At 44.2% G+C, this 20361-nt stretch overlaps 1 protein-coding gene across 1 annotated transcript in view; it reads right to left on the bottom strand.

Annotated features, from left to right (window-relative positions):
- Positions 1-20361, bottom strand: part of Adam10 (ADAM metallopeptidase domain 10) — a 141879-nt gene that overhangs the window by 101405 nt on the left and 20113 nt on the right. Inside the window, exon 2 of the mRNA XM_023712550.1 lies at positions 4223-4373. Coding sequence (XP_023568318.1) covers positions 4223-4373 — 151 coding nt within the window. The remainder of the gene's footprint in view (positions 1-4222; positions 4374-20361) is intronic.

Here is a 20361-nt window from a genome sequence, read left to right as displayed (position 1 = left end):
CCTTCAGGGCATGTTTGGCTGGCTTGAGTTGTGGGGATCGAACCACAGCAATCTGAGCCTGACTGCTTTGTTGAAGCAGCCACTGAAAAGAACTGAGCTACGGGGCAGGCCCCCTTAACATTATTCTTACATCCAGTATCAAAAATACTTTTTAGCCAACAAAAATATTCAAGTAATCAGTATTCAAAAATAATTTCAAAAGGGAGCTATATATGTAATTATCAAGGAAACTGTTAAAACATCATACTTCCACACAATGCTTCATAAAATTAACCAAACGAGCAATGATAATAAAGCCAATAAACTAGACACATTCACTCAACAGTTACTATAAGATATGTTTAGGTATGATAAAATACGAAAAACATAAAAGCGTAGCAAGATAAACCTTTTCTATACCTCAGCCTTACATGGAGCTTAGTTAAACAGAAACCAAAACGCATCAGGATGAAATCTGATGGCCTTACTTCACAGGAGAGCCAAATGCCCATGCAGCGTGCTCCTGTGAGACAGAGTTTAAGTTAAGGGGAAAAAATGGACAAGCTTTCCAGGCCTTTTTTTCTGTCAGTGGAGACTGTTCACACAACTGCATCCTCCACCCTTCTATTTTTTACTTGAGACAGGGTCTCAGCTCCAAGCTGCAATTCTCCTGCCTCAGCTTAGCTCACTACTGCGACTACAAACATGCACTGCTACACACAGCTTGCACAAACCTAAGTTCTCTTTTTTTTTTAATGTATCTAGTAGAGGGTCTCCATGGTCTACAGGGTCTCACTGCACAGACCAGACTTGTAGCAATTCTAGACCTAACTTCTCACAATCACTATCTGTGTCACTAACTCTAGACACTACAGCAGTAAACATCTAATTATGCTGACTCAGCATGGCTTGACACAAACAGAAAAACACTTTCATACTCTCTTATTTCTGCTTCAAAGCAAAAGGGAAAATCCACTTCATGTTTTAATTTTTTTCTTCACTTCCTTTTCCTCCAGATAAGGGATTATTGCTTCAAAAACTTTGAAAGCGAATGCTTCATGCTAATTACGCCTGCTGTACTGGCCCAGGGTGACTTGCAGCCCACAAGGGCAAGCAGCAAAACCAGGACAGCGCAGAGCTCTCAGCACAAAATCGGCCTCGCTCATCTGTGCACCGAGAAAATCCCATGACACAGCCCAGGCTGGCGTCTACCCCGAGCCTTGGGACCCCGGGGCTGCGGCATCGCTGCCGTGCTCAGCCATGAGGACTTCTCACGGGGGACTGGCTCACATGGCCAGGCCCCTTTAAGAACTACTTGTCAGGATTTTAATTTGTTTTAAGAAGAATGGGCTGAATGCACTATCCCAGCTCCCAAGTATCCATTACTGAGACAGAGTAACGCACTTAAACTAAGCACATGTGCTACGCTGCACCTGACACCAAGTAGGTAGCAAATTAATGCTCCTTCTCTCCAGAAATTTTTGCTCAAATTTTGTTGGGAGAAACTTAATTACCAACATTAGCTTTCAAATTTCTGTTCTTCTACATCCACAACACTAGCATTTTACAAAACTGAAACTATACAGCACGCACTGGTCTGTGTTTCCTGGATTTTTACTTGTGCTTCTGAAAATTTGCTAATTTGCCTAGTGAAAGGTTTCTTCTACCCAACTCATGAAATGACATAAAATCCAAGACACTTCCATAAAACTCACAAAAATACACCAACATATTATACAGAACCAAGACTTAATATTAAAATTGCATTTTACAAAGATCACATACACAAAAGTCCTAATGAAATGACAGTACAGTTACAAGAAAGGACACAAGCTGGTTCAGCAGGCTACAACACGGAACTTACTAGTATTTAAGCACAGGGATTAAATGCCTGTAATCCCAGCTTCTCGGGAGGATGAGACAGGAGGAAGGCAAACTGAAGTCAGTGTGTGCAACTTAGTGAAACCCTATCTCAAAATTAAAAATAAGTAGGGTACAGTTCAATGACAGCAACTGTCCAGCACACTTGAGGACATGCGCTCAACCCCCAGTACTATCCCAAGAAAAGGCTAAGTGAATATAGCCACTGTTTGGTATGTAACGTATCTCTACATGAACAGAATTAAAACAGGAGAGTCAGACTAGAGAAGTAGGTGGTGATCTCGAAAGCGTAACATCCCAAGGAGCAGGGGCCATCAGCCTGAGGCATGGGGCCCCAGCACCGCCTCTCAGGACCCCGGCCTCCTCCAGATGTGCACAGCAAGAAAGGACACGACACCGGGAAGAGCTGGCCACACAGCTCCCCTCACAACAGCCTGCCCTGCCTCCGCTAAGCTGGGTCTTGTCTTTTCAACCCAAGCTCACTCTGTAGAGGCAGTCTCTTCCTCACTCTTCACGTCTGTGTTTTCAAATAAGCCATGTCAAAGTTATTTTATTCCTTTCCCTCAGTTGTCTGTCTGAGACAAGAAGAACCTGGAATCCAACTCTGGAAGAGAACAAAGCAACCCAAAACCCTGTAACATTCACTGATAAGCCATGTTTAGAAGGAGCCTCCCAGAAACATAAGGACTTAAAGAAAACAAATTTTCTAATCAATGTAAAGACCCTGCATCTCATCACACAATAAACTGACCAACTATTTAGAGATTAAGACCTGCTAAGAGGCGGGGGTATAGCTCAGTGGCAAAAAAATGTGCCTAGCATTCAAAAGGCCCAAGGTTTGAGCCTCAGTACTACAAAATAAACTTTGCCTTAACAGGAAGCACCAGGCAAGATGGAGCATACCTACAGTCAGATACTCAGGAGGCTGAGGTAGAAGGACTGCTAAGTGTTCAAGGCCAGTCTCAACTACACAAGACCCTGCCTCAAAAGAATAAAAAGGGGGCCTGTCCATTAGCTCAGTTGTTTAAGTGACTGCTTACACAAAGCAGTCAGGCTCAGGCTGCTGAGGTTCGATCCCCAAATCCTCATGCCTTACCAGACCTGCCCTGAAGGCATCCTGAGCCAGCACCCCCTCCCCCCCCAAAAAAAGCCATCAAAAGACTAAAAAAAGCTTGTAGAGAAGAGCTGCCTTGCAGCAGTGTGGAGGACAGTTTTAATTGTAAAGAGCAGAAGCTAAGAAAATTACTGGGAAGTGAATAAACATGGAGACCTCGATACAGGGGACACCAGCAGAGACAGAATACACAACAGCTCTGGGTCGTTTCTTTTGTTTTCCATATTAAGGACTGAACACAGGGCCTTCACACAGATCTGCATCTCCAGACCTTCTCTTATTTTTTATTTTGAAGGTTCCCCTAAGTCATTAAATTGCCCAGAGTAGGTGGGGTCCTCTTTCCTCAGCCTCCTGCGCTGCTGGAATTACAGATGTACATCACCACACCCAGCTCAGAAGGAACCAACCTAACAATTACAGAAGCAAGAAAAAAAAAAGGTATCAAAGACCACAAAGATTTTACAGATGAGTGCCCTAGGTAGACAAAACATAAAATAAAATGCAGGGTTTCAAGTCAGTCAGGTTCTGTTCCAATCTGTGTTATATGAGTTATTTATGTCTCTGGACTTCAGCTTCCTCAGACACAGAGAGATTTGCTTTGTCTGGGTGCTGAAAGGTTAACAAGAAAATGCAGGCGAAGCACAGAGGCACACAACGCCCACGGCTGCCCAGCTCTCCTTTCTGTGACCCGCGCGCGCTTGCTCGGCTGCGGACCTGAATGCAGCACGCCGGCAACTGCCTACCAGGGGTGGTTATGTTAGAGCAGGCAAAACTGACTCAGTGAGAGGCGAAGGGACTTCCTCAGCAGCACACAACGAGCCACCTTTCTTTTTTGTTTTTTTGTTTGTTTGTTTTGTTTTTGGCAGAACCAGGGATTGAACTCAGGCCCTTGGGCTTGCCAGGGAAGCGCTTATTCTACTGAGCCATCTCCCCTACCCCCAATCCACCTTTCTGCAGGCACCAGAAGACACGCACTGACCCGGAACAGAAACAGGGTGGGAAGCTATGAACGCTCTTCTCTAAAGACCTAGTAAGCTCTCAACCACGTTCAAAAACACTGAGATGTGCCTGTTTCCTTAAAAACGTAACTGGGCAATCTGTTTGTTAAAAAACAATTTAAATGTGTGCCCCACATTCTAGTGAAGGCTCAATTTCCAAATGGGGACAGTTCCACTGAAAAGAACAAAATGAGTGCAAGTTTCTCCTGCAGCCCAGGCTCCAGGGAGCATCTGCAGCCACTCTACTCACCTTCCGAGTGCATGGAAATCGAGACGTAAAAACTGGTCCTCGTGCGAGACTGCTCTTTTGGCACGCTGGTGTTTTTGGTGTAGGGAGTCCACATTATAAGATAATCCTTCATAATGTCTAATATATTTGTTTAGAGGGTTTCCATACTGACCTATAAAAAAGACAACAATTTAAATTAGTCCTCATTTTTGAGATGGGGTATTGCCACGTAGCTCAAACTGGCTTCAAACTCGAGATTCTCCTGCTTCAGTCTCCTAAACGCGGAGATTACATGTGTGCACAACCATGAGTGGTCTTCAATTAGCATCATTAAGGCCTCTTCTAATAGGAATCCACAATTATTCAAGTGTCTATGAACATGTATGGAACAACTATCTCACTACTCTCATACTAAAATGAAGTCCTCAAAAATATTATTTTCTTTTTGTATTTATTTTGTCTGGTGGCGCAGTACTGGGAATCCACCTAGGAGATCTCCACTACTGAGCTACATCCTCAGCGCTTTCATTTTTATTCTGGGACAGTCCCACTAAGTTGTAGGTGCTTACTAAATTACAACCCTTCTGCCTCCGTCGCCATCAGCGCTGGAACTACCACCACGCACCATCCATCATGCCTGGCTTTTCCTGTGCATTAGCTGATGGCAACTTCACTTAGACGCAGGTGTTTGGGCATTAGCTGTGGGCTAGATGCAACTTACCACATTAAAGAAGTTCATTTGTATCACACTTTGCTGATAAAAACTATCAGGAAAAGAGGGTGATTTTGTCATTTGTTCTTCCCTGATCTACCGAAATAACCACGAGTGTGGTAGCACATGCCTCTAATTCCAGTTACTCGGGAGAACGAGTCAAGAGCTGACTGAAAGGCTGAGGCCACCCTTAGCAACTTACAGACACCCTGCCTCAAAATAAAAACCCTCCAAAGGGAGGAGGATGCAGCTTAGTGCTAGAGCACTGGCCTGCCGTGCTCAAGACCTGGCGTAATCCCCAGGACTGAGAGAGGGGAGAGGGGTCCTCTTAGTGTTTTTCTTTCCAGTCAATATGATGAATTAAACTGATTTTTCAATGTTAAACCGTGCACTTGAGATAAACTCCACTTGATCATACCATGAGATTCAAGTTGCTGCAATTTTATTCAGTGTTTTGCAGTTGTTTTTGACCCATTCTTGCTCTGTTGCTTTAATGTTGAGATCCTCCTGCCTCTGCTTCCCGAGTAGCTAGGATTAAAGATCTGCCTCATCATGTTTAGAATTCTTGTTATTTACATCTACGATAAAAACACTGATTTGTAGTTTTCTTGTATTACCTCTGTCAAGTTTGAGCACCACAGCTTAAAAAAGAAAAGTGGGAGAAGACTTATCTATTCCTCAATTTCCTGGACGAGTTATGTGGAATTGGCATTTCCTCCTTATTTGGTAAAGTTACCAGTGAAGCCATCTTAGCTAGTTTTCTTTGTAGGAAGGTTTTAACTACAATTTCAGTTTCATAAATAAATTAAGAAGCTATTCATGGTATATATTTCTTCTTGGGTGAACTTCAATTCTAAGCATTTAGCCCTATAAACGTTCTCTAAGTACTGCTAACAGCAACTCACGAATTCTATAATTTGCGTTTCCATTTTCACTCTGCTCAGCATATTTCTAATTTCCCTTTTGATTTCTTCTTTGATCCATGTGCTCTTTAGAACTCTGTTATTTAACTGAGGTGTGGTAGGGCACACAGGAGGATCCAGAGTTTCACCCCATCTGGGTAACAAAAGACCCAGTCTCTAAATAAACCCTGAAAAGGGTTGGGAATGCAGCTCAGTGCAAAGGCCCTGGGTTCATGCTTCAGTAATAACAATAAAATTGTAGTGGTCTGTTAGGTTTTTATGTGCTCAGGATTTTTCAACTACGTCTGAAAACACGGTTTGTAGGACACCAATTCCCTTACACACACTGAGGTTCATTTAGGACCCAGAAGAGGTCTCCCTTCACAAACGCATGCATCACACTTGCTTGAAAAGAATGTGTATTCTGCTTCTTGAGGAGTGAGGTCTCAGAATGCCCATCTCTATTTTTGCTTGTGGGGTGGTTTGTAAACGTCAATTAGGTCAGGCTGGTCAACAGTATTTTTCCAGTCCTCTACCTCCTTGCTGATCTCCATTTTTTTATTTTGAGAAGTACTGAAATTTGCTTAGAATTATGACTTCATATTTCTTCTTGAAGTTTTTTGTGGTTTGTTTTGTTTTGCTTTTTGAGACAGTCTCATTGCATAGTTCACTAGCCTCAAACTCAGTGATCTTCCTGCCTCAGCCTCCTGAGTACTAGAATTACAGGCACGTCCCCACATCTGGCTATATACACAGAAAGACTTACGATCATCAGGTCTTCTGGGTCAATTTACTCCAGCATCATCAAGTGGCCTTTACCTTTTATAGTATTTTATATTTTTAAAATCTGTTTTGTGAAGCTGGGGCAGAATCACAAGTTCAGAGCCAGTCGTGTTTTTTTCTTCTTCCAGTTCCAGGCGTGGTTTACAGTGCAGTTACGGCCAACTCCAAGAACCACACCACACACAACTAGTCCCGAAAATGGCACAGAAATGACATCAAAGAAACCTCGGTCACAAAGACACAAGTCTCTGATGGGGATAAATCTCAAGTTCCTTAGGAACATGTTTTGCCAAGAAGCACAACAAGAAGGGCTTCAAGAAGATGCAAGCAAACAATGCCAAGGCCATGAGTGCACGCGCCGAGGCCATCAAGGCCCTCGTTGAGCCCAAGATCATCCCAAAGGGAATGAACCGCAGGCTCGCTCGACTTGCCCAGCTCGCCCACTCCAAGCTTGGGAAGCGTATCTGTGCCCGCACTGCCAAGGCTCACAGGCTTGCCAGCCAAGGCCAGGCTCCCAAAGGTGCCCAGCCCCCAAGAAGGCTCCACAGGAAAAGCCTCTATCTGCTGATGTGAGGACAGAAGGACTGGTATGACCACTGGGCTGCCATCTGGGGGACTAGTGTCCTCCTGTACTTTCACACAAATAAACCTGAGGAAGGAGAAAAAAAAAAAAAAAAAAAAAAGCCTGATCCCTGTCTCAAAAAAAACAAAAATTAAAAACTACTACTTTATTTGACACTAATACAACCACCCCACATTCTTTTCCCCCTTAAGTAGAACTGTATAGCTTCTTGTACCCTTTTGGTTTAGCCTATTTTTGTCTTTGTATTTAAAAATGAGTTTCTAGACAAAGGGATCCAGAACATACGCAGAGGAAAGGCCACCTCTCTGGGGAACGGTGCTGGCCAAAGTGCTGGCTCCAGGCTGAAGACTGAACCCCACCCTGGCTTCCCACCGTGCACTAACTAAAGTCAAATGGATTAAAGACGGAAGTATTAAGATGCAACAAACTGCTGGAAGAAAAGATAGGTACAACTCTTGAAGTCAGGGCACAGGCAGAACTCTCTGAGCAGAATCCCAACTGCACAACAAATAACATCAAGAATCAACACACAGGATTCCATCAAATTAAAGAAATCAATGCAGAGAAGAGACAGCCTACCAAACAGAAAACATTCAGTACCACCTACACCTTGGAGAGGAGTCACACCCAGAATATAGAAAAAACTTAAAAAAATTAGGCATCCTCCAATATAAAACACCCAATCAAAACTTGAGCAACCAAAATGAAAAGATGGGCCACAGATGCAGCTCAGTGGCACAAGTGCCTGTGTGGCAAGTGCAAGGTCCTGAGTTTGATTTCTGATACCAAAAAATAAAGTAAAAATTTAAAAATACATATTCACTTCTCAGAAGTATAAATGACAAATAAACTGATGAAAGATGTTCATAATCTCTGACCATTAGAGAAATGGAAGTTAAAACAACCCTAAGATTCCATCTTACTCCAGAAGAAACAGTTATAACCACGAAATCCACAGTACCACGTTCGGTGGGGGGATGGTTTCAAGGAACGCACACTAGCGCAGCTACTACAGAAACCTGTACAGAGACTCCACAAAACCTGAAATACAGACACTCCCTCTGGCCCAGTTATCCCCATTAAGCATCAGCGCCTTCCTGAGAGAGCTGGAGACCTGCTGCGGCGGTCATGCACGTCGCAGTGGGTAACAGCTAACCTCAGAAGGGGCCCACGCGTCCTCCATCCACAGATGGACAAGTAAGAGAACACGTGCTGCTGACACACAAGGGGCTCTACTCTGCTACAAAAGGGGCAACTCTGCATCCTCTGCAGGAAATGGATGCGCCTTGACACCACATTTTTAAGGGAAATAAATCAGACACACAGCTTAAATGTCACATGGTTTATCCTATATGAAAAATTCAAAGTATACATAAATTAAGAGACAAAGAATAGGAAACAGGAAGACAGAGCTTTCTCAACTGAGAAGGGGCAAAAAATGGAGGGGAGTGAAGGGAGGTGGAATCAAACCGTGTTCTGCACGTGTGTCAATGCAGGATGACTGTAACCATTACTACAGCAAACATACGCTAGTAACAAAAAAAAAAAAAAAAAAAAAAAAAACTAAAGTGAATTTCTAGTAGTTGGGTCTTGCTTTGTACCCAGTCTGACACTCTCTCCTGCTGAATGACTGCTCAGATCACGTAAATTTAAAGCAGCCAGGCTGGGGTGCGAAGTCCTGGGTCTGCACCCTCACCCGAAGAGTGAAGGAAGTGGTTACCACGAGAGCGGACGTCACTACCATCTCCCTATTAGCTGTCTACCTGTATCATCTGTCCTTGTTCCCTTTTTCTGACTTTTTTTGAACTAATTTTTTAATGTTTTACCTGTTAGGTTATAAGCTACAAATTTTGAGCTCTTTTAGTGACTGCTTCAGACTTTACATACTTAATTTAACCCAGCCTACTTTCACGTGGCACTGCACTATTTGCTATAATAAAGGTTGACTATCCCTAAAGAAAATCTAAAATGCAAAGAGCTGGACAGATAGCTCAGCAGACTAAAGCATCTGCTTTGACAGGCACAGGGACCAGGGTTTGATCCCCTCCGCCCCCCTGAGAAAGTGATTGAGACTGGGTGTGGTGGCATGCACCTGGAATCCCAGCACGTGGGAGGCTGAAAACAAGAGGATCACTACGAGTCCAATCTGTAGTGAGACCCTATAGACCCTGTACTAAAATACATGTTAAAAAAAAAAAATCTAAAATGCAGGGTGGGAGATATAGAGCTCAGTGGCACAAGCGCCTGCTTAGCAAGCGCAAGGTCATGCATTTAATTTTTTTTTTTAATGAGTTCAATTCCTTGTACAAAAAATAATATGAATCTAAATTGCTCCAAAAGCCTAAACTTTGGTGTGTGTTTATGATGAGCTCAGATGCAGAGGCATGCTCATGCAAAGACTCTGTCTCCAAGACTGGGAGAGACAAAAAAGCCACAGGCACTAAGCTAGTATCAAAAGATGCATGGAACATAAGCTGAAGCTGGTGTTGCGTCTTGGGTCCCATTGCTAGGCTATCTCATTTTGTGTATAAACATTGCAAAAGCAGAAAAAGAAATCTGAATCTGAAACACTTCTGGTCCCACGCTGTGCCAACAAGGGACACAGAACCTGACATTAACAATGCACATCCAGCCTCTATTCCTGGCACTGAGGCTACTGCCATGGCACATGCTACTTACAAGCCCAAGACTACACTGCGTGCATTTTACATGGACAATTACCTTTTAAGGAGACTGAGAGCTAAGCGTACACAGCTGGGCCCTCACTCCTCTGCAGACACACACTCAGTACCTGTGCCCAGCACCGTTCCCTCCCTACCCAGCATCGGCGTCATTCCCTCTCTGCCTGGGTGACGCCCTTTAGCATCTCTCCCACTGAGATAAATCTCTCCAACCTTTCTATGTTAGAAGTGCCTTTCTTTTGCCTTCACTTCTGAAGGACACTTCCACTGGGATCAACGTCCAGGTTGACAGGGTTAGAGAGTTTTCTTCACTAAGTACTGCGAGTTGCTCTAGTAGGAAATCACCTGTACCCTCCCGATAATAAACCTGCTGTCATTTCTGCTCCTCTCCATACACCATCTCCTCCTCCCCGGTGGCTTTTATACCTTGCTCTTGCGTAGTGACTGACACGCTCCTGTGACCTTCACACGTCTTGAGCTCTGGCCTCTCACCTGAATCTGGGGTTTACAGGCTTTTCCATACCTCCTCAAGGGCTCCAATTATAAAGACGTCAGTCTACTCAGCCTACTAAGGGTCTTCTCATCTCCTTAAAAATCTTTCTCTCTCTCTCTTTTTAGTGCAGGGTCTACAGGGTCTCACCACGTAGATCGGACTCGCAGTGATCCGCCTGTGTTCAGCCTCCCAAGCGCTGGGACTACAGGGACGCGCCGCCACACCCAGTCTCAATCAGTTTCAGTGCACTCCAGGGATGGGCGACACAGCACACCAGTGATCGAACCCCAGGCCGCTGCGTCTGTCTAAGTAGGCACGTTAATCTGCTGAGCTATTTCGTCAGCCCTCTTCTCTCTTTCATGTCCAGCAACTTGTTATTATCTTAAATGTGTAATCTGGTTTTAATTCCATTTGGCACATTTCCAAAAACATCATGGGGGGGCTGGGCTTTTTGTGGTTTTCCTGGAGTTGTTTCTTTTGGTTTGGTTTTGGTGCTGCGAATAAATCCAAGGCCTTCACACTGAGCTAAATCTCCACAGCTTTTTTCTTTTAAGAGATAAAATCTAAATTACCAAATTGCTCAGGCTAGGCTGTATCTTGCTTGAGCTCTTCCTCCCTCAGCCTTGCACAGGGATTGCAGGGATGCACCCACATACCTGACTGGAAAAACACTAGCCTTCCACAGTCCAGAGTGCTGGCATATGCCTGTGTAGAAGGATTTTGAATTTAAGGCCAACCTAGTCTATATAACCAAGATCCCATCTATACAATCTATTTTCCACATTCTTTTTGAGTATTTTTAAGTTTAGACTTGAATTTTTAAATAATACCTTAGACAAGAGAAAAGACTTTCAAGAAGTTAAGCCCGGCCCGGTGTTGCACACTGTAAACGCCAGCAGTCTGGGAGGCTGCAGCAGGAGGACTGGGAGCTTAAGCCCAGCCTGAGCAACCTAAAGGGCTGGGGCCCAAGATGCAATGCCCGGTACCACTAAAAAAAAAAATTAATAAATAAATAAATATAATAATAATAATAAAAACAAGACTGAAGAAGCTGTGCTATAGGAACCACTGCATGTTGAAAGCCCAGCGCTTTATCACCACTGCACTGATGAGCCGATTCCTCCTGGGCTGTGCAGAACGGCTGCTGCTGCTTCCACTTTCCTTTCAGCAGCAAAAAAATCAGTGAGGCGCAGCAGATGAAGAATTCTGCCACTTCTGAAAATCTGCAGCAGGAACCAGTGCCATTCTGCAGAAGAGGGGCAAAGCTCGACTATTTACATGGGTGGTAGAGTTATTAAACAAATCATCTTTTCCTTGTCCCACACACAAAGGAACTGTATAAAGCAACATAATGTTCGCACTGGCAAAGAACCTGCTGAAATGATTCTTCGGACCCTTTCGACTGAGATGGAAGGTGATTCACTGGATTTGGCTGGGAAGAGTCAGAACGCTCCCGAGAGCACAGGCACAGGGCACACCTCGTTACCACCCTCTTCAACACAAGGCCTAGGACCGTGTCTGCTAAGCAGGCCTAAGCAGCACCATTTATATGATCTCAGTTATGTGAAAAATTGACATTAAGATGATGTACTCCAATCACGCTTAATAGGTTTTCTACCCCAATACTTAATGCAGAGGGAAAAGAGGGTAAAAACACTGTGTAAAAAGCAGCCAGCACTGGTAATACAGAAACTCAGCTACTGGGGACACTGAGGCTGGAGGATCAAGGCCACAGGACGGACGCAATCTCGCATGACCCTGTCTTGAACCAAAATCTTAAAAGGGCTGGAGTTATACCTCAATGCTCCCTGTGTTCAATCCCAAAGCTACAAAGTAGATAAATACAGCCCACCCTCCCTGACACATACACATACACACATACTCGCACGCTCACTGAACCCGAGGAGGACAACCAGTGTGCTGAGGCTGGCTGACGCAAGCTCAACAGCTCTGTGCGGAGTGGTGTTGTGCCGGAAGCTGGAGTCAGTCACAGGAGAGGATTTATACTGCAGACAGAAAAGCCTGCAAGTCAAAAGAACCACTGAGGCTCTGGACGTAACTGCCAGACTCTTCCAACAATGCAGCCAAGGCAACACACAGACTACTCCAGGGAAAATGCGCTGCATGGCCGACCACTCCCAACCCTGAGAAGCCACACAAGGAGAAAAGCTCAAGAGAGAACAGCACCCCACAACAATCAGAAAGGCCATATATGACCATGACCCAATGAATACCTAAAAGTAAATAAAACACAAAATAACCAGCCACTTAAGTGCAACCTGAAGAGGAAAAACTGTACTACTTAGAAAAACCATATATATTTTTAATCCGAAGCTGGTCACTGGAGGACATGCCCCTAACCCCAGCACACAGGAGGCTGAGGAAGAACCACTCCAAGTTTGAGTCCAACCTAAACAAAGTCGTGAGACTTTGTCTCAAAATAAAAGAGCTCTGAGGATGGAGGTCAGAGTAAAGGCCTCAAATTCAATTCCCAACACAAAATTAATTAATTAAACATCACACCCAACTAGAGTTCCTCGAGCGGAAATTTCTGAGCGTCATACAGCGGAAGTGCCTTCTCTTCCGGTCTCTTTGGTCTCAGAGAAACAAGCGAGACGACAGGGAACATCTTCCTTTGGAAAGCATTGTAGTAAGACGCACACAATATGCCACTGCTGTGGCTCTAAGGCCTGCCACCTTCAGAAGTCGACTTGTGGCAAATGTGGCTATCCTGCCAAGCGCAAGAGAAAGTATAACTGGAGTACAAAGACTAATAAATACCACCGGAACTGGTTGAATGAGGCACCTCAAAATTGTGTAGCGCAGATTCAGGCATGGCTTCCGCGAAGAACGACACCTACGCCCAAGAGAGCAGCAGCTGCAGCGTCCAGTTCATCTTGAGAGGTGCAGCAATCACTCAGAATAAATGCTTTGGTTTTAAAACATTAAAAAAAGCAAACCCAACTAAAAAGGAAACAAACATTTGGAAACAACCTTAGGCAAACTAGAAACAATCACAATATTAAGAAATTCTTGGGCTAGGAATATAGCTCAATGGTACAGTGCCTGCCTGGCAAGGCCAAGGTCCTGAGTTTGATTCCAGGTACCAAAAAAAAAATAAATAAATTCTTTTAGATAAATAAGTTCTTATCACTTTTCAGTACAACAATGTAGTTATACAGCAGAAAGTCCTTTTTTTAAAAAACTTTAGTACAGGGTCTACAGGTTCTCACTACACAGATCAAAGTCATAGTGATCCACCCGTATTCAGCCTCCCAAAAGCTGGGATTACAGGCGCATGCCACCATGCCCAGTCTCAATCACCTTCTCAGCATGCCCCGGGGGCAGGGCCAGCATGGCATGAGGATCAAACCCCACCCACTGTACTCTGCCTAAGCAGGCACTTTAGTCCGCTGAGCTATTTGGCCGGCCCCAGAAAGCCCTTAATTTTTAAAGCTACATTTTGAAGTATTTAGTGGTAAAATCCCATTAATTTATATTCAGATAATTTTACAGGGAAAAGGATGCAAATGATTAATTTACAATCCACCTCTGACGATGGCAGAGTAAGAGACTGAATTCCACCTACCTCCATTAACAATCAGAAAACTGGACAAGATCATGCAAAGAGAAATAAATGAGGTGAAATCTACAACTGAAACTAACTCACGGCCCACAAGCATTTTCCAGGTCAGAGAACAGGGAGTAGAAAACCACAGCGTGATGGTCCGACAGTATAGACTGACCACGCAGGCCAAGGAGGCTGGGCATTTAGAGCCTGCAGGACCTAGGAAGAGGAGGAAGCTGAGCAGACAGCTTCAAGAACCATAAAGTTCACCCCCTTACAAGTCTGTTTAAATAGTGATCTGACCATCCAAGAGGGTAAACTATCCCCCCAAAGAACAGGTCCACAATGGGGCTGGGGAAAGAGCTCAGCTGTCTAGGCCAAGGACTGGGTTCAATCCCCAGTAGGCATACTTACCAGCAAATAAAACTAGGGGTGGTGGTGTATGCCTGTAATGCAAACACTGGGGGCTGGGGGTGCTGAGACAGGAATCACTGAGTCCAAGGTGCATAGTGAAACTCTGTACCAAATAAATAACTAAGTAAGATGAGAGAGAGAGAGAGAGAGAGAGAGAGACAGACAGACAGACAGACAGACAGAGACAGGACTACAAGAAGCTCAGACAGGGCTAGAAAGTATCCATATTCCAGCCACCCAAGAGAGTCAACTAGGGGTACTTTAGGCATCACATGCAGCTCCCCACAAACTCCCTTTTGGTGGGGTCAAACTGGCCCTAGAGAAGAGGCTGTGCTCCACCTGCAGTAACAGAGCTTAAGCAGTCTTCAAAACTGAAACAAAGTGGGCCCAAGTCCAAGTAGCTTAACTGCCAAAATGGCCTGAAAGCATTTAACAGGAAAACAAAATGAAACACACCCAAAATATAAAACTCAGAATGTTCTGCATCCGATCAAAAATTACCATGTATGTCTAGAATGAAAATACAAATATATTTTTCTTCCATAAAAGAAAAATCAGTCATTAGAAGCAAATTTTAAAGATGAAATTAGCAAACAGGGAACAGATGTGGTGGTACACACCTGTAAATCCAGCACTCGGGAGGCTGAGGCAGGAGGACTGCTGTGAGTGGGAGACCAGCCAAGGCTACAGAGAGAGTTCAAGGTGAATCTGAACTACATGGTTAAGATCCAGTCTCAAAAAAAAAAAAGAAATTAGCACAGGGTTAAAACAAACTGGGCACAGTGGCTTATTCAGGAAGCCTAGCCCAGCCTGGGCAACTTAGTAAGGTCCTCTCTCAAAAAATAAAAAGGTCTGGGGATTTAACTCAGGATGAAGGCCCTGGGCTTAATCCGCAGTACCAGAAAAGAATTATTGGTTTCTATTTAAGGAGCATATGAAACAGTTCACTATAAATCTAAAGTCGTCCATGTAACCCAAAAAGAATATATAAAAGGAAAACCACATAAAGACAAACAATGGGCTAATGCCTGAATACTAGAGGCCAAAATATCTGTACATTAAGATGAACTACCAGGCATGGTGGCACAAAGCTACAATCCCAGCATTCAGGAAACAGAGGAGGATTGCTATGAGTTCAAGGCAAGCCTGAATTATAGAGCAAGACCCTGTCTAAAACAAAACAAAAATTAAATGAACTGTGGGTGGAAAGTGCTAAAACAGCCCGAGGGAAAGCATAAACACAGAGGGGCAAGCGCCACTACACATAAGGCAAACAATCGTGCACCCTGGTGTTAAGGTGCTGCCACGCTTCCTTAGCGTAAGATTTTGCATCTCTTTTTTTTTTTTTTTTTTTGGTGGAAGAACCGGGAATTGAACTCAGGCCCATGTGCTTGCCAGGGAAGCGCTTATTCCACTGAGCCATCTCCCTGGCCCCTAGCATAAGATTTTAAAATGTTGAATTATTGAAACTGTCCTACCAATTTGATTTGAAACTGTCTCATTGCTATTTGTTTATCAACAAAATATGGGAAAAAATATTAAAAAAAAAATTTAAAATGAAAATATCCTTCATAAGTGAAGGGTGAAGAGATGAAAGCCTTTTTAAAACATGCAAGCTGCTATGTATTCACCCAACAGTAGATTTACATTGCTAGCTATGTTGAAGGAAATGTTTCAGGCACAAAGAATGAAAATAAAGAAAAAGAAAATGAAACTACACTGACACAAACAGTGAAAGACAAAGAACTCTTGGAGAATTAGAAGTCTGAATCCAATCCAAGCAACCTGTCTCTCAAAATAACAAATTTTAAAAAGGGCCAAGGATGTAGCTCAATGCACAGCCCAGAGTGCTATCCCAAGGAGACAAGATGAGGTCCTTAGTATGATTTAATGAACGCATAATATGATTAAAAAACTAAAGGTATCAAAGTAAAAATGGCCTCCCTTGAGCAGTGGCACTCAGTATGTACTGCAGTAAATTTAAAAACAAAAGGTAACACTGAAGTAGATGAATGAAAGTTTTAAAATGCAAAACTGAAAATGGCACAAAGTAAATGTAAATCTCGCATGCAAAATCAAAGGGCTCACGAATTCCCTGTAGAGGGTGTACCAGTCAGAGGGCTCCAGACACCCAGGAGCTGGAGACAGAGAGAGATCCATGCAGACACGGAGCTGGACACAGAGCCAGGACAGGCTCCACTGGAGGCAGAGGCGTCCTGACGGGCCACCCAGACAGCAGCATGGAGGCCCAAGAGCAGGGCGGGTCACACGCTCCTGGAAAGCCTTGCAGCTCCAAAGGGCCACTACTAGCAACACAGGCATCTCCCAGGAAACTTAACATGACGGCTATGGGCGCCCCCCCTGATCTGCGATCTGCTCCTCCAAGTGACTGAGCTGGAGGTGGGAGAGGACAGGACGGAACGTGCCCTTCCTCTGCTTGCTGTCTACTAGGCTGGTACTCACCACAATGACTGGATCTTGTCCCTCTTCCCTACTTGGCCCACCAACTGCTCTGGGCACACCCTTAGACACACCCAGAAACAATGTTTGGCCAGCTCTCTGGGTACCTGTTAATCCTTTCAGGTTGGCACCTAAAACAGACCTCACAAAGGTCTGCTGATATCCGGCTAGTAGTCCTGCAAGAACAAGGGTGAGTTGATGCCTATTCTGCAACATTTCAGTGGAATGCTCTGCTTATTCAGCTCTGCTGTTGAAAAAACAGAGCAGGGAGAAAAAAACAAAAATGAGCTTAACTATACAGCAAACAGTGTCTGGCTGGACCTGACCTGTGGATGAGTGTGCGACAGCTCTGCACTATTTGGGAACCTTTTCTAACTAGTGTATCACCGGAAACATCGGTTTACCCTGGGGTGGGGGTCCGTAGTCCCTGAAGCACTGGCCTTACTAATGTACTAAAGGCTTAGAGCACGCATATAAAAGGGCACAGCTGCTGATGAAAACCTGGGCTCTTGTGTGGAGAAAAGCTGTGGTGCTTCTTCACCTTGAACATGCACCCAGATCCCAGAGTCACTTGGAGCAGCCACAGATGGGGCAGGGCTGGGCTGGAGCGGCAAGACACTGGCTTGTTAGGTTTACCCAGCGCTGCCTGCCCTGAACTAGGTTTAATGTACAACCTACTGTGGGAGGAAAAGGTATCGTGTGTATGTGGAGAGTAACTGAGTAGGACTACCATTCACCTTTCTGGTTAAGTGAGCTGAATATTCCAGTCTAAGTTCCTACAAAACAATTATTTAGGAATAATGATCTGTTAAAGGATAATAATTTATTAAAGGTCCGAAGAATAATTTCATATATTTTACTCAGAACAAGTTAAAATTATGTTGAACTGCCTTTGTTTTTGAGTTGGCTTTGATTTTCTATCCTGGAGTTTTCTGTTTGTTTGTTTGTACTGGAAATTAAACTCAAGACCCTGCACTTGCCAGGCAGGCACTGTGCCACTGAGCTATATCCCTGGCTAGAATTTTGTTAACTTACAGATAAGTAGGCAGAAAGACTATCCATATACCTCCAAGTGTGAGTCAACATTTTTACTCAAAAAGTTAGTCTGCTTAGTTGTATTATACTTTACATACATACATACAAAACTCAAAATTAGTTTTAAGTGTACAAATCTATGAATACTGACAAATGTATTAACTACCACTACAATTATCACTATAATCACAACATGAAATATTCACATCTACCCAGTTTCCTGAGCTCGCTGCAATCAACCAGTATCTTTTGATTTCCATCTTGATTTGTTCTTTGACACACAGGTTATTTAAAAGTACAAATTCCTAATATTTGGGGACTTTTATTCTAGATATGTTATTGATTCAATCCTATAGTCAGAAAATATAAGATTTCCATCTCCTAAGATTCACAAAGGGGGGCCCGGGGAGATAGCTCAGTAGAATAAGCGTTTGCCTGGCAAGTCCAAGGGCCTGAGTTCAATCCCCGGTTCTGGAAAAAAACACTCATAAAGGGGCTGAGGAGACAGCTCAGTGGTCTAAGCGCCTGCCTGTCAAGCACAGGAACCTGAGTTCGATCTCAGTAACACATGCTGTGCCAGCCTGGAACCAGGCATGGTGATGCACACCTGTAATCCCAGCACTAGGGAGGCTGAGACAGGAGGATCACTACAAGTCCAAACTGCACAGCAAGACCCTGTATCAAAAAATAAGTGGTTTTGTGACCTAGATTAAGGACTTCAGGAAATGCTCCACATGAACACGGTTTCAGTGGGACGTGGCAGTGCACACCTGTGATGCCAGCACTTGGCAGGCTGAGGCAGGAGGACTGCCAAGAGCTGGGACCAGCCTAGAGTACACAGCGAAATCAAGGCCAGCCTGTCTCACACACACACACACACACACACACACACACACACACACACTTCTGCGGCTGGGGAGGGCTCTGCAGACAAGAGCTGGTCAGGGTGTTGGTGCTCAGGCTAGCAGGACTCGCGTCTAGAAGTCCTTACTGATCTTCTGCTGACTCAGAAAGGGCTGTTACGATTTCCACCTCGACTTAAGACGTTTGTGTACCTCCTTCGAGTGCATCAACATGTTTTCACTGCTCGGAGGCTGTGCTGCGTTCTTCATTTTAGGGTTATGTGCACTCTGATCAAGTTGCACACACTCACTGACTTGACTGCGCGTTCACACTACCCGTCGAACATCTTGGGCGGCTGGCCTCGGCCGCACTAGTCTCTAGGGCGCTCTGCACTGCCTTCTGTGCTCTTGGGTTGCTCAACTGCCACCGTTTCTGTTGGCTTGTCTTCTTTCAGGATCAAGGTGGGTGCCTTCACAGAAAGTATCTTTCCCAATCCCTCCTCTGGCCGTTCTTCCCTCGATTCTCTGCTTCGTGAAATTATACCTAGAGTGGAAGCAGCACCCTGAAGCGGCCGGTGTGAGCCCTCCCCTCCAGCCCTCCTAGCCGCCCCCTGCCCCCAGGGCCTGATAACATGGGGTGCTCCTGCTCCTCCTGACACCAGAGGACCCCGGTGCACTCTCGTTGGGTCAGGAAATGCCGTCTTTATCCATCCTGATTTTTATTTTGAAACTGATTCTTGTCTGTTATTACTATACAGCCACTCTAGGGTTTGGATGGTACAATATGTCTTTTTCTTTTTTTTTTTTTTTTGCGGAACCGGGGATTGAACTCAGGCCCTTGCGCTTGCCAGGGAAGCGCTTATTCCTCTGAGCCATCTCCCGGGCCCGGTACAATATGTCTTTCTCCATCCTTTATACTTCATGTTTCAAGTATTTGTTGAACATATACTTACATTTTCCTTTGAAAAAATAACAAAATGACGCATCTTTCCTTTTAATTCTTATATTTACTTTTAATGTAATTATGGGCATGGCTAAGTTTAAAGCTATTTCTCTTAATATTTTTAAACAGATTTCATTGGTATATTTTAGATATACATAATGATCACCTTCGTCCTAGAGAATTTGCTCCTGTACATGACAGAACCTGACATTTTCCCCGTCACCACCTGTCCTTTCAACCCCTCCTTCCCCTCCCCATTTACCCATTTACAAAACTTTCCTTTCCCCCAAAGCTACCACCAGTCAAGACTCCGGACCATGTGCTCTCCAGGCAAGCACTGTGCCACTGAGCTATTTGCCCAGTCCAAAGCCACCAGTCTTACGTTTTCTGTTCCATGTTTCCAGTTCTTTTCCTTTGGGATTAACTATTTTATTTTATTTTATTTTATTTGCAAAACTGGGGATTGAAGGATTTACTATTTTAAAAGGTTTCTGTTCTGTCTTTCGTATTGGTTTATGCTACATAATGTTTACCCTTTTTTTAACTGCATCCTCTCATTGAATTCCCATCAGTTTAGCTGGTAATCTGGGTGATTTGTATTACCTACCGTAAATTCTCCAAGCAAACCAAATGATTACAAAGCAAACTGAAGCAAGGGACTGCAAACTACTACACTGTTTACAGTGGTGCTGGGGCTCGGCTCACAGCCTATGCGAGCTGGACAGCCACCCTGCTCCTACACAG

The sequence above is a fragment of the Octodon degus genome, unplaced genomic scaffold, assembly GCF_000260255.1.
Source record: "Octodon degus isolate 3935 unplaced genomic scaffold, OctDeg1.0 scaffold00026, whole genome shotgun sequence".
Classification (NCBI taxonomy): domain Eukaryota; kingdom Metazoa; phylum Chordata; class Mammalia; order Rodentia; family Octodontidae; genus Octodon; species Octodon degus.
The sequence above is the reverse complement of the archived record's forward strand: the minus strand, read 5'-3'. Positions and strand labels throughout refer to the sequence as shown.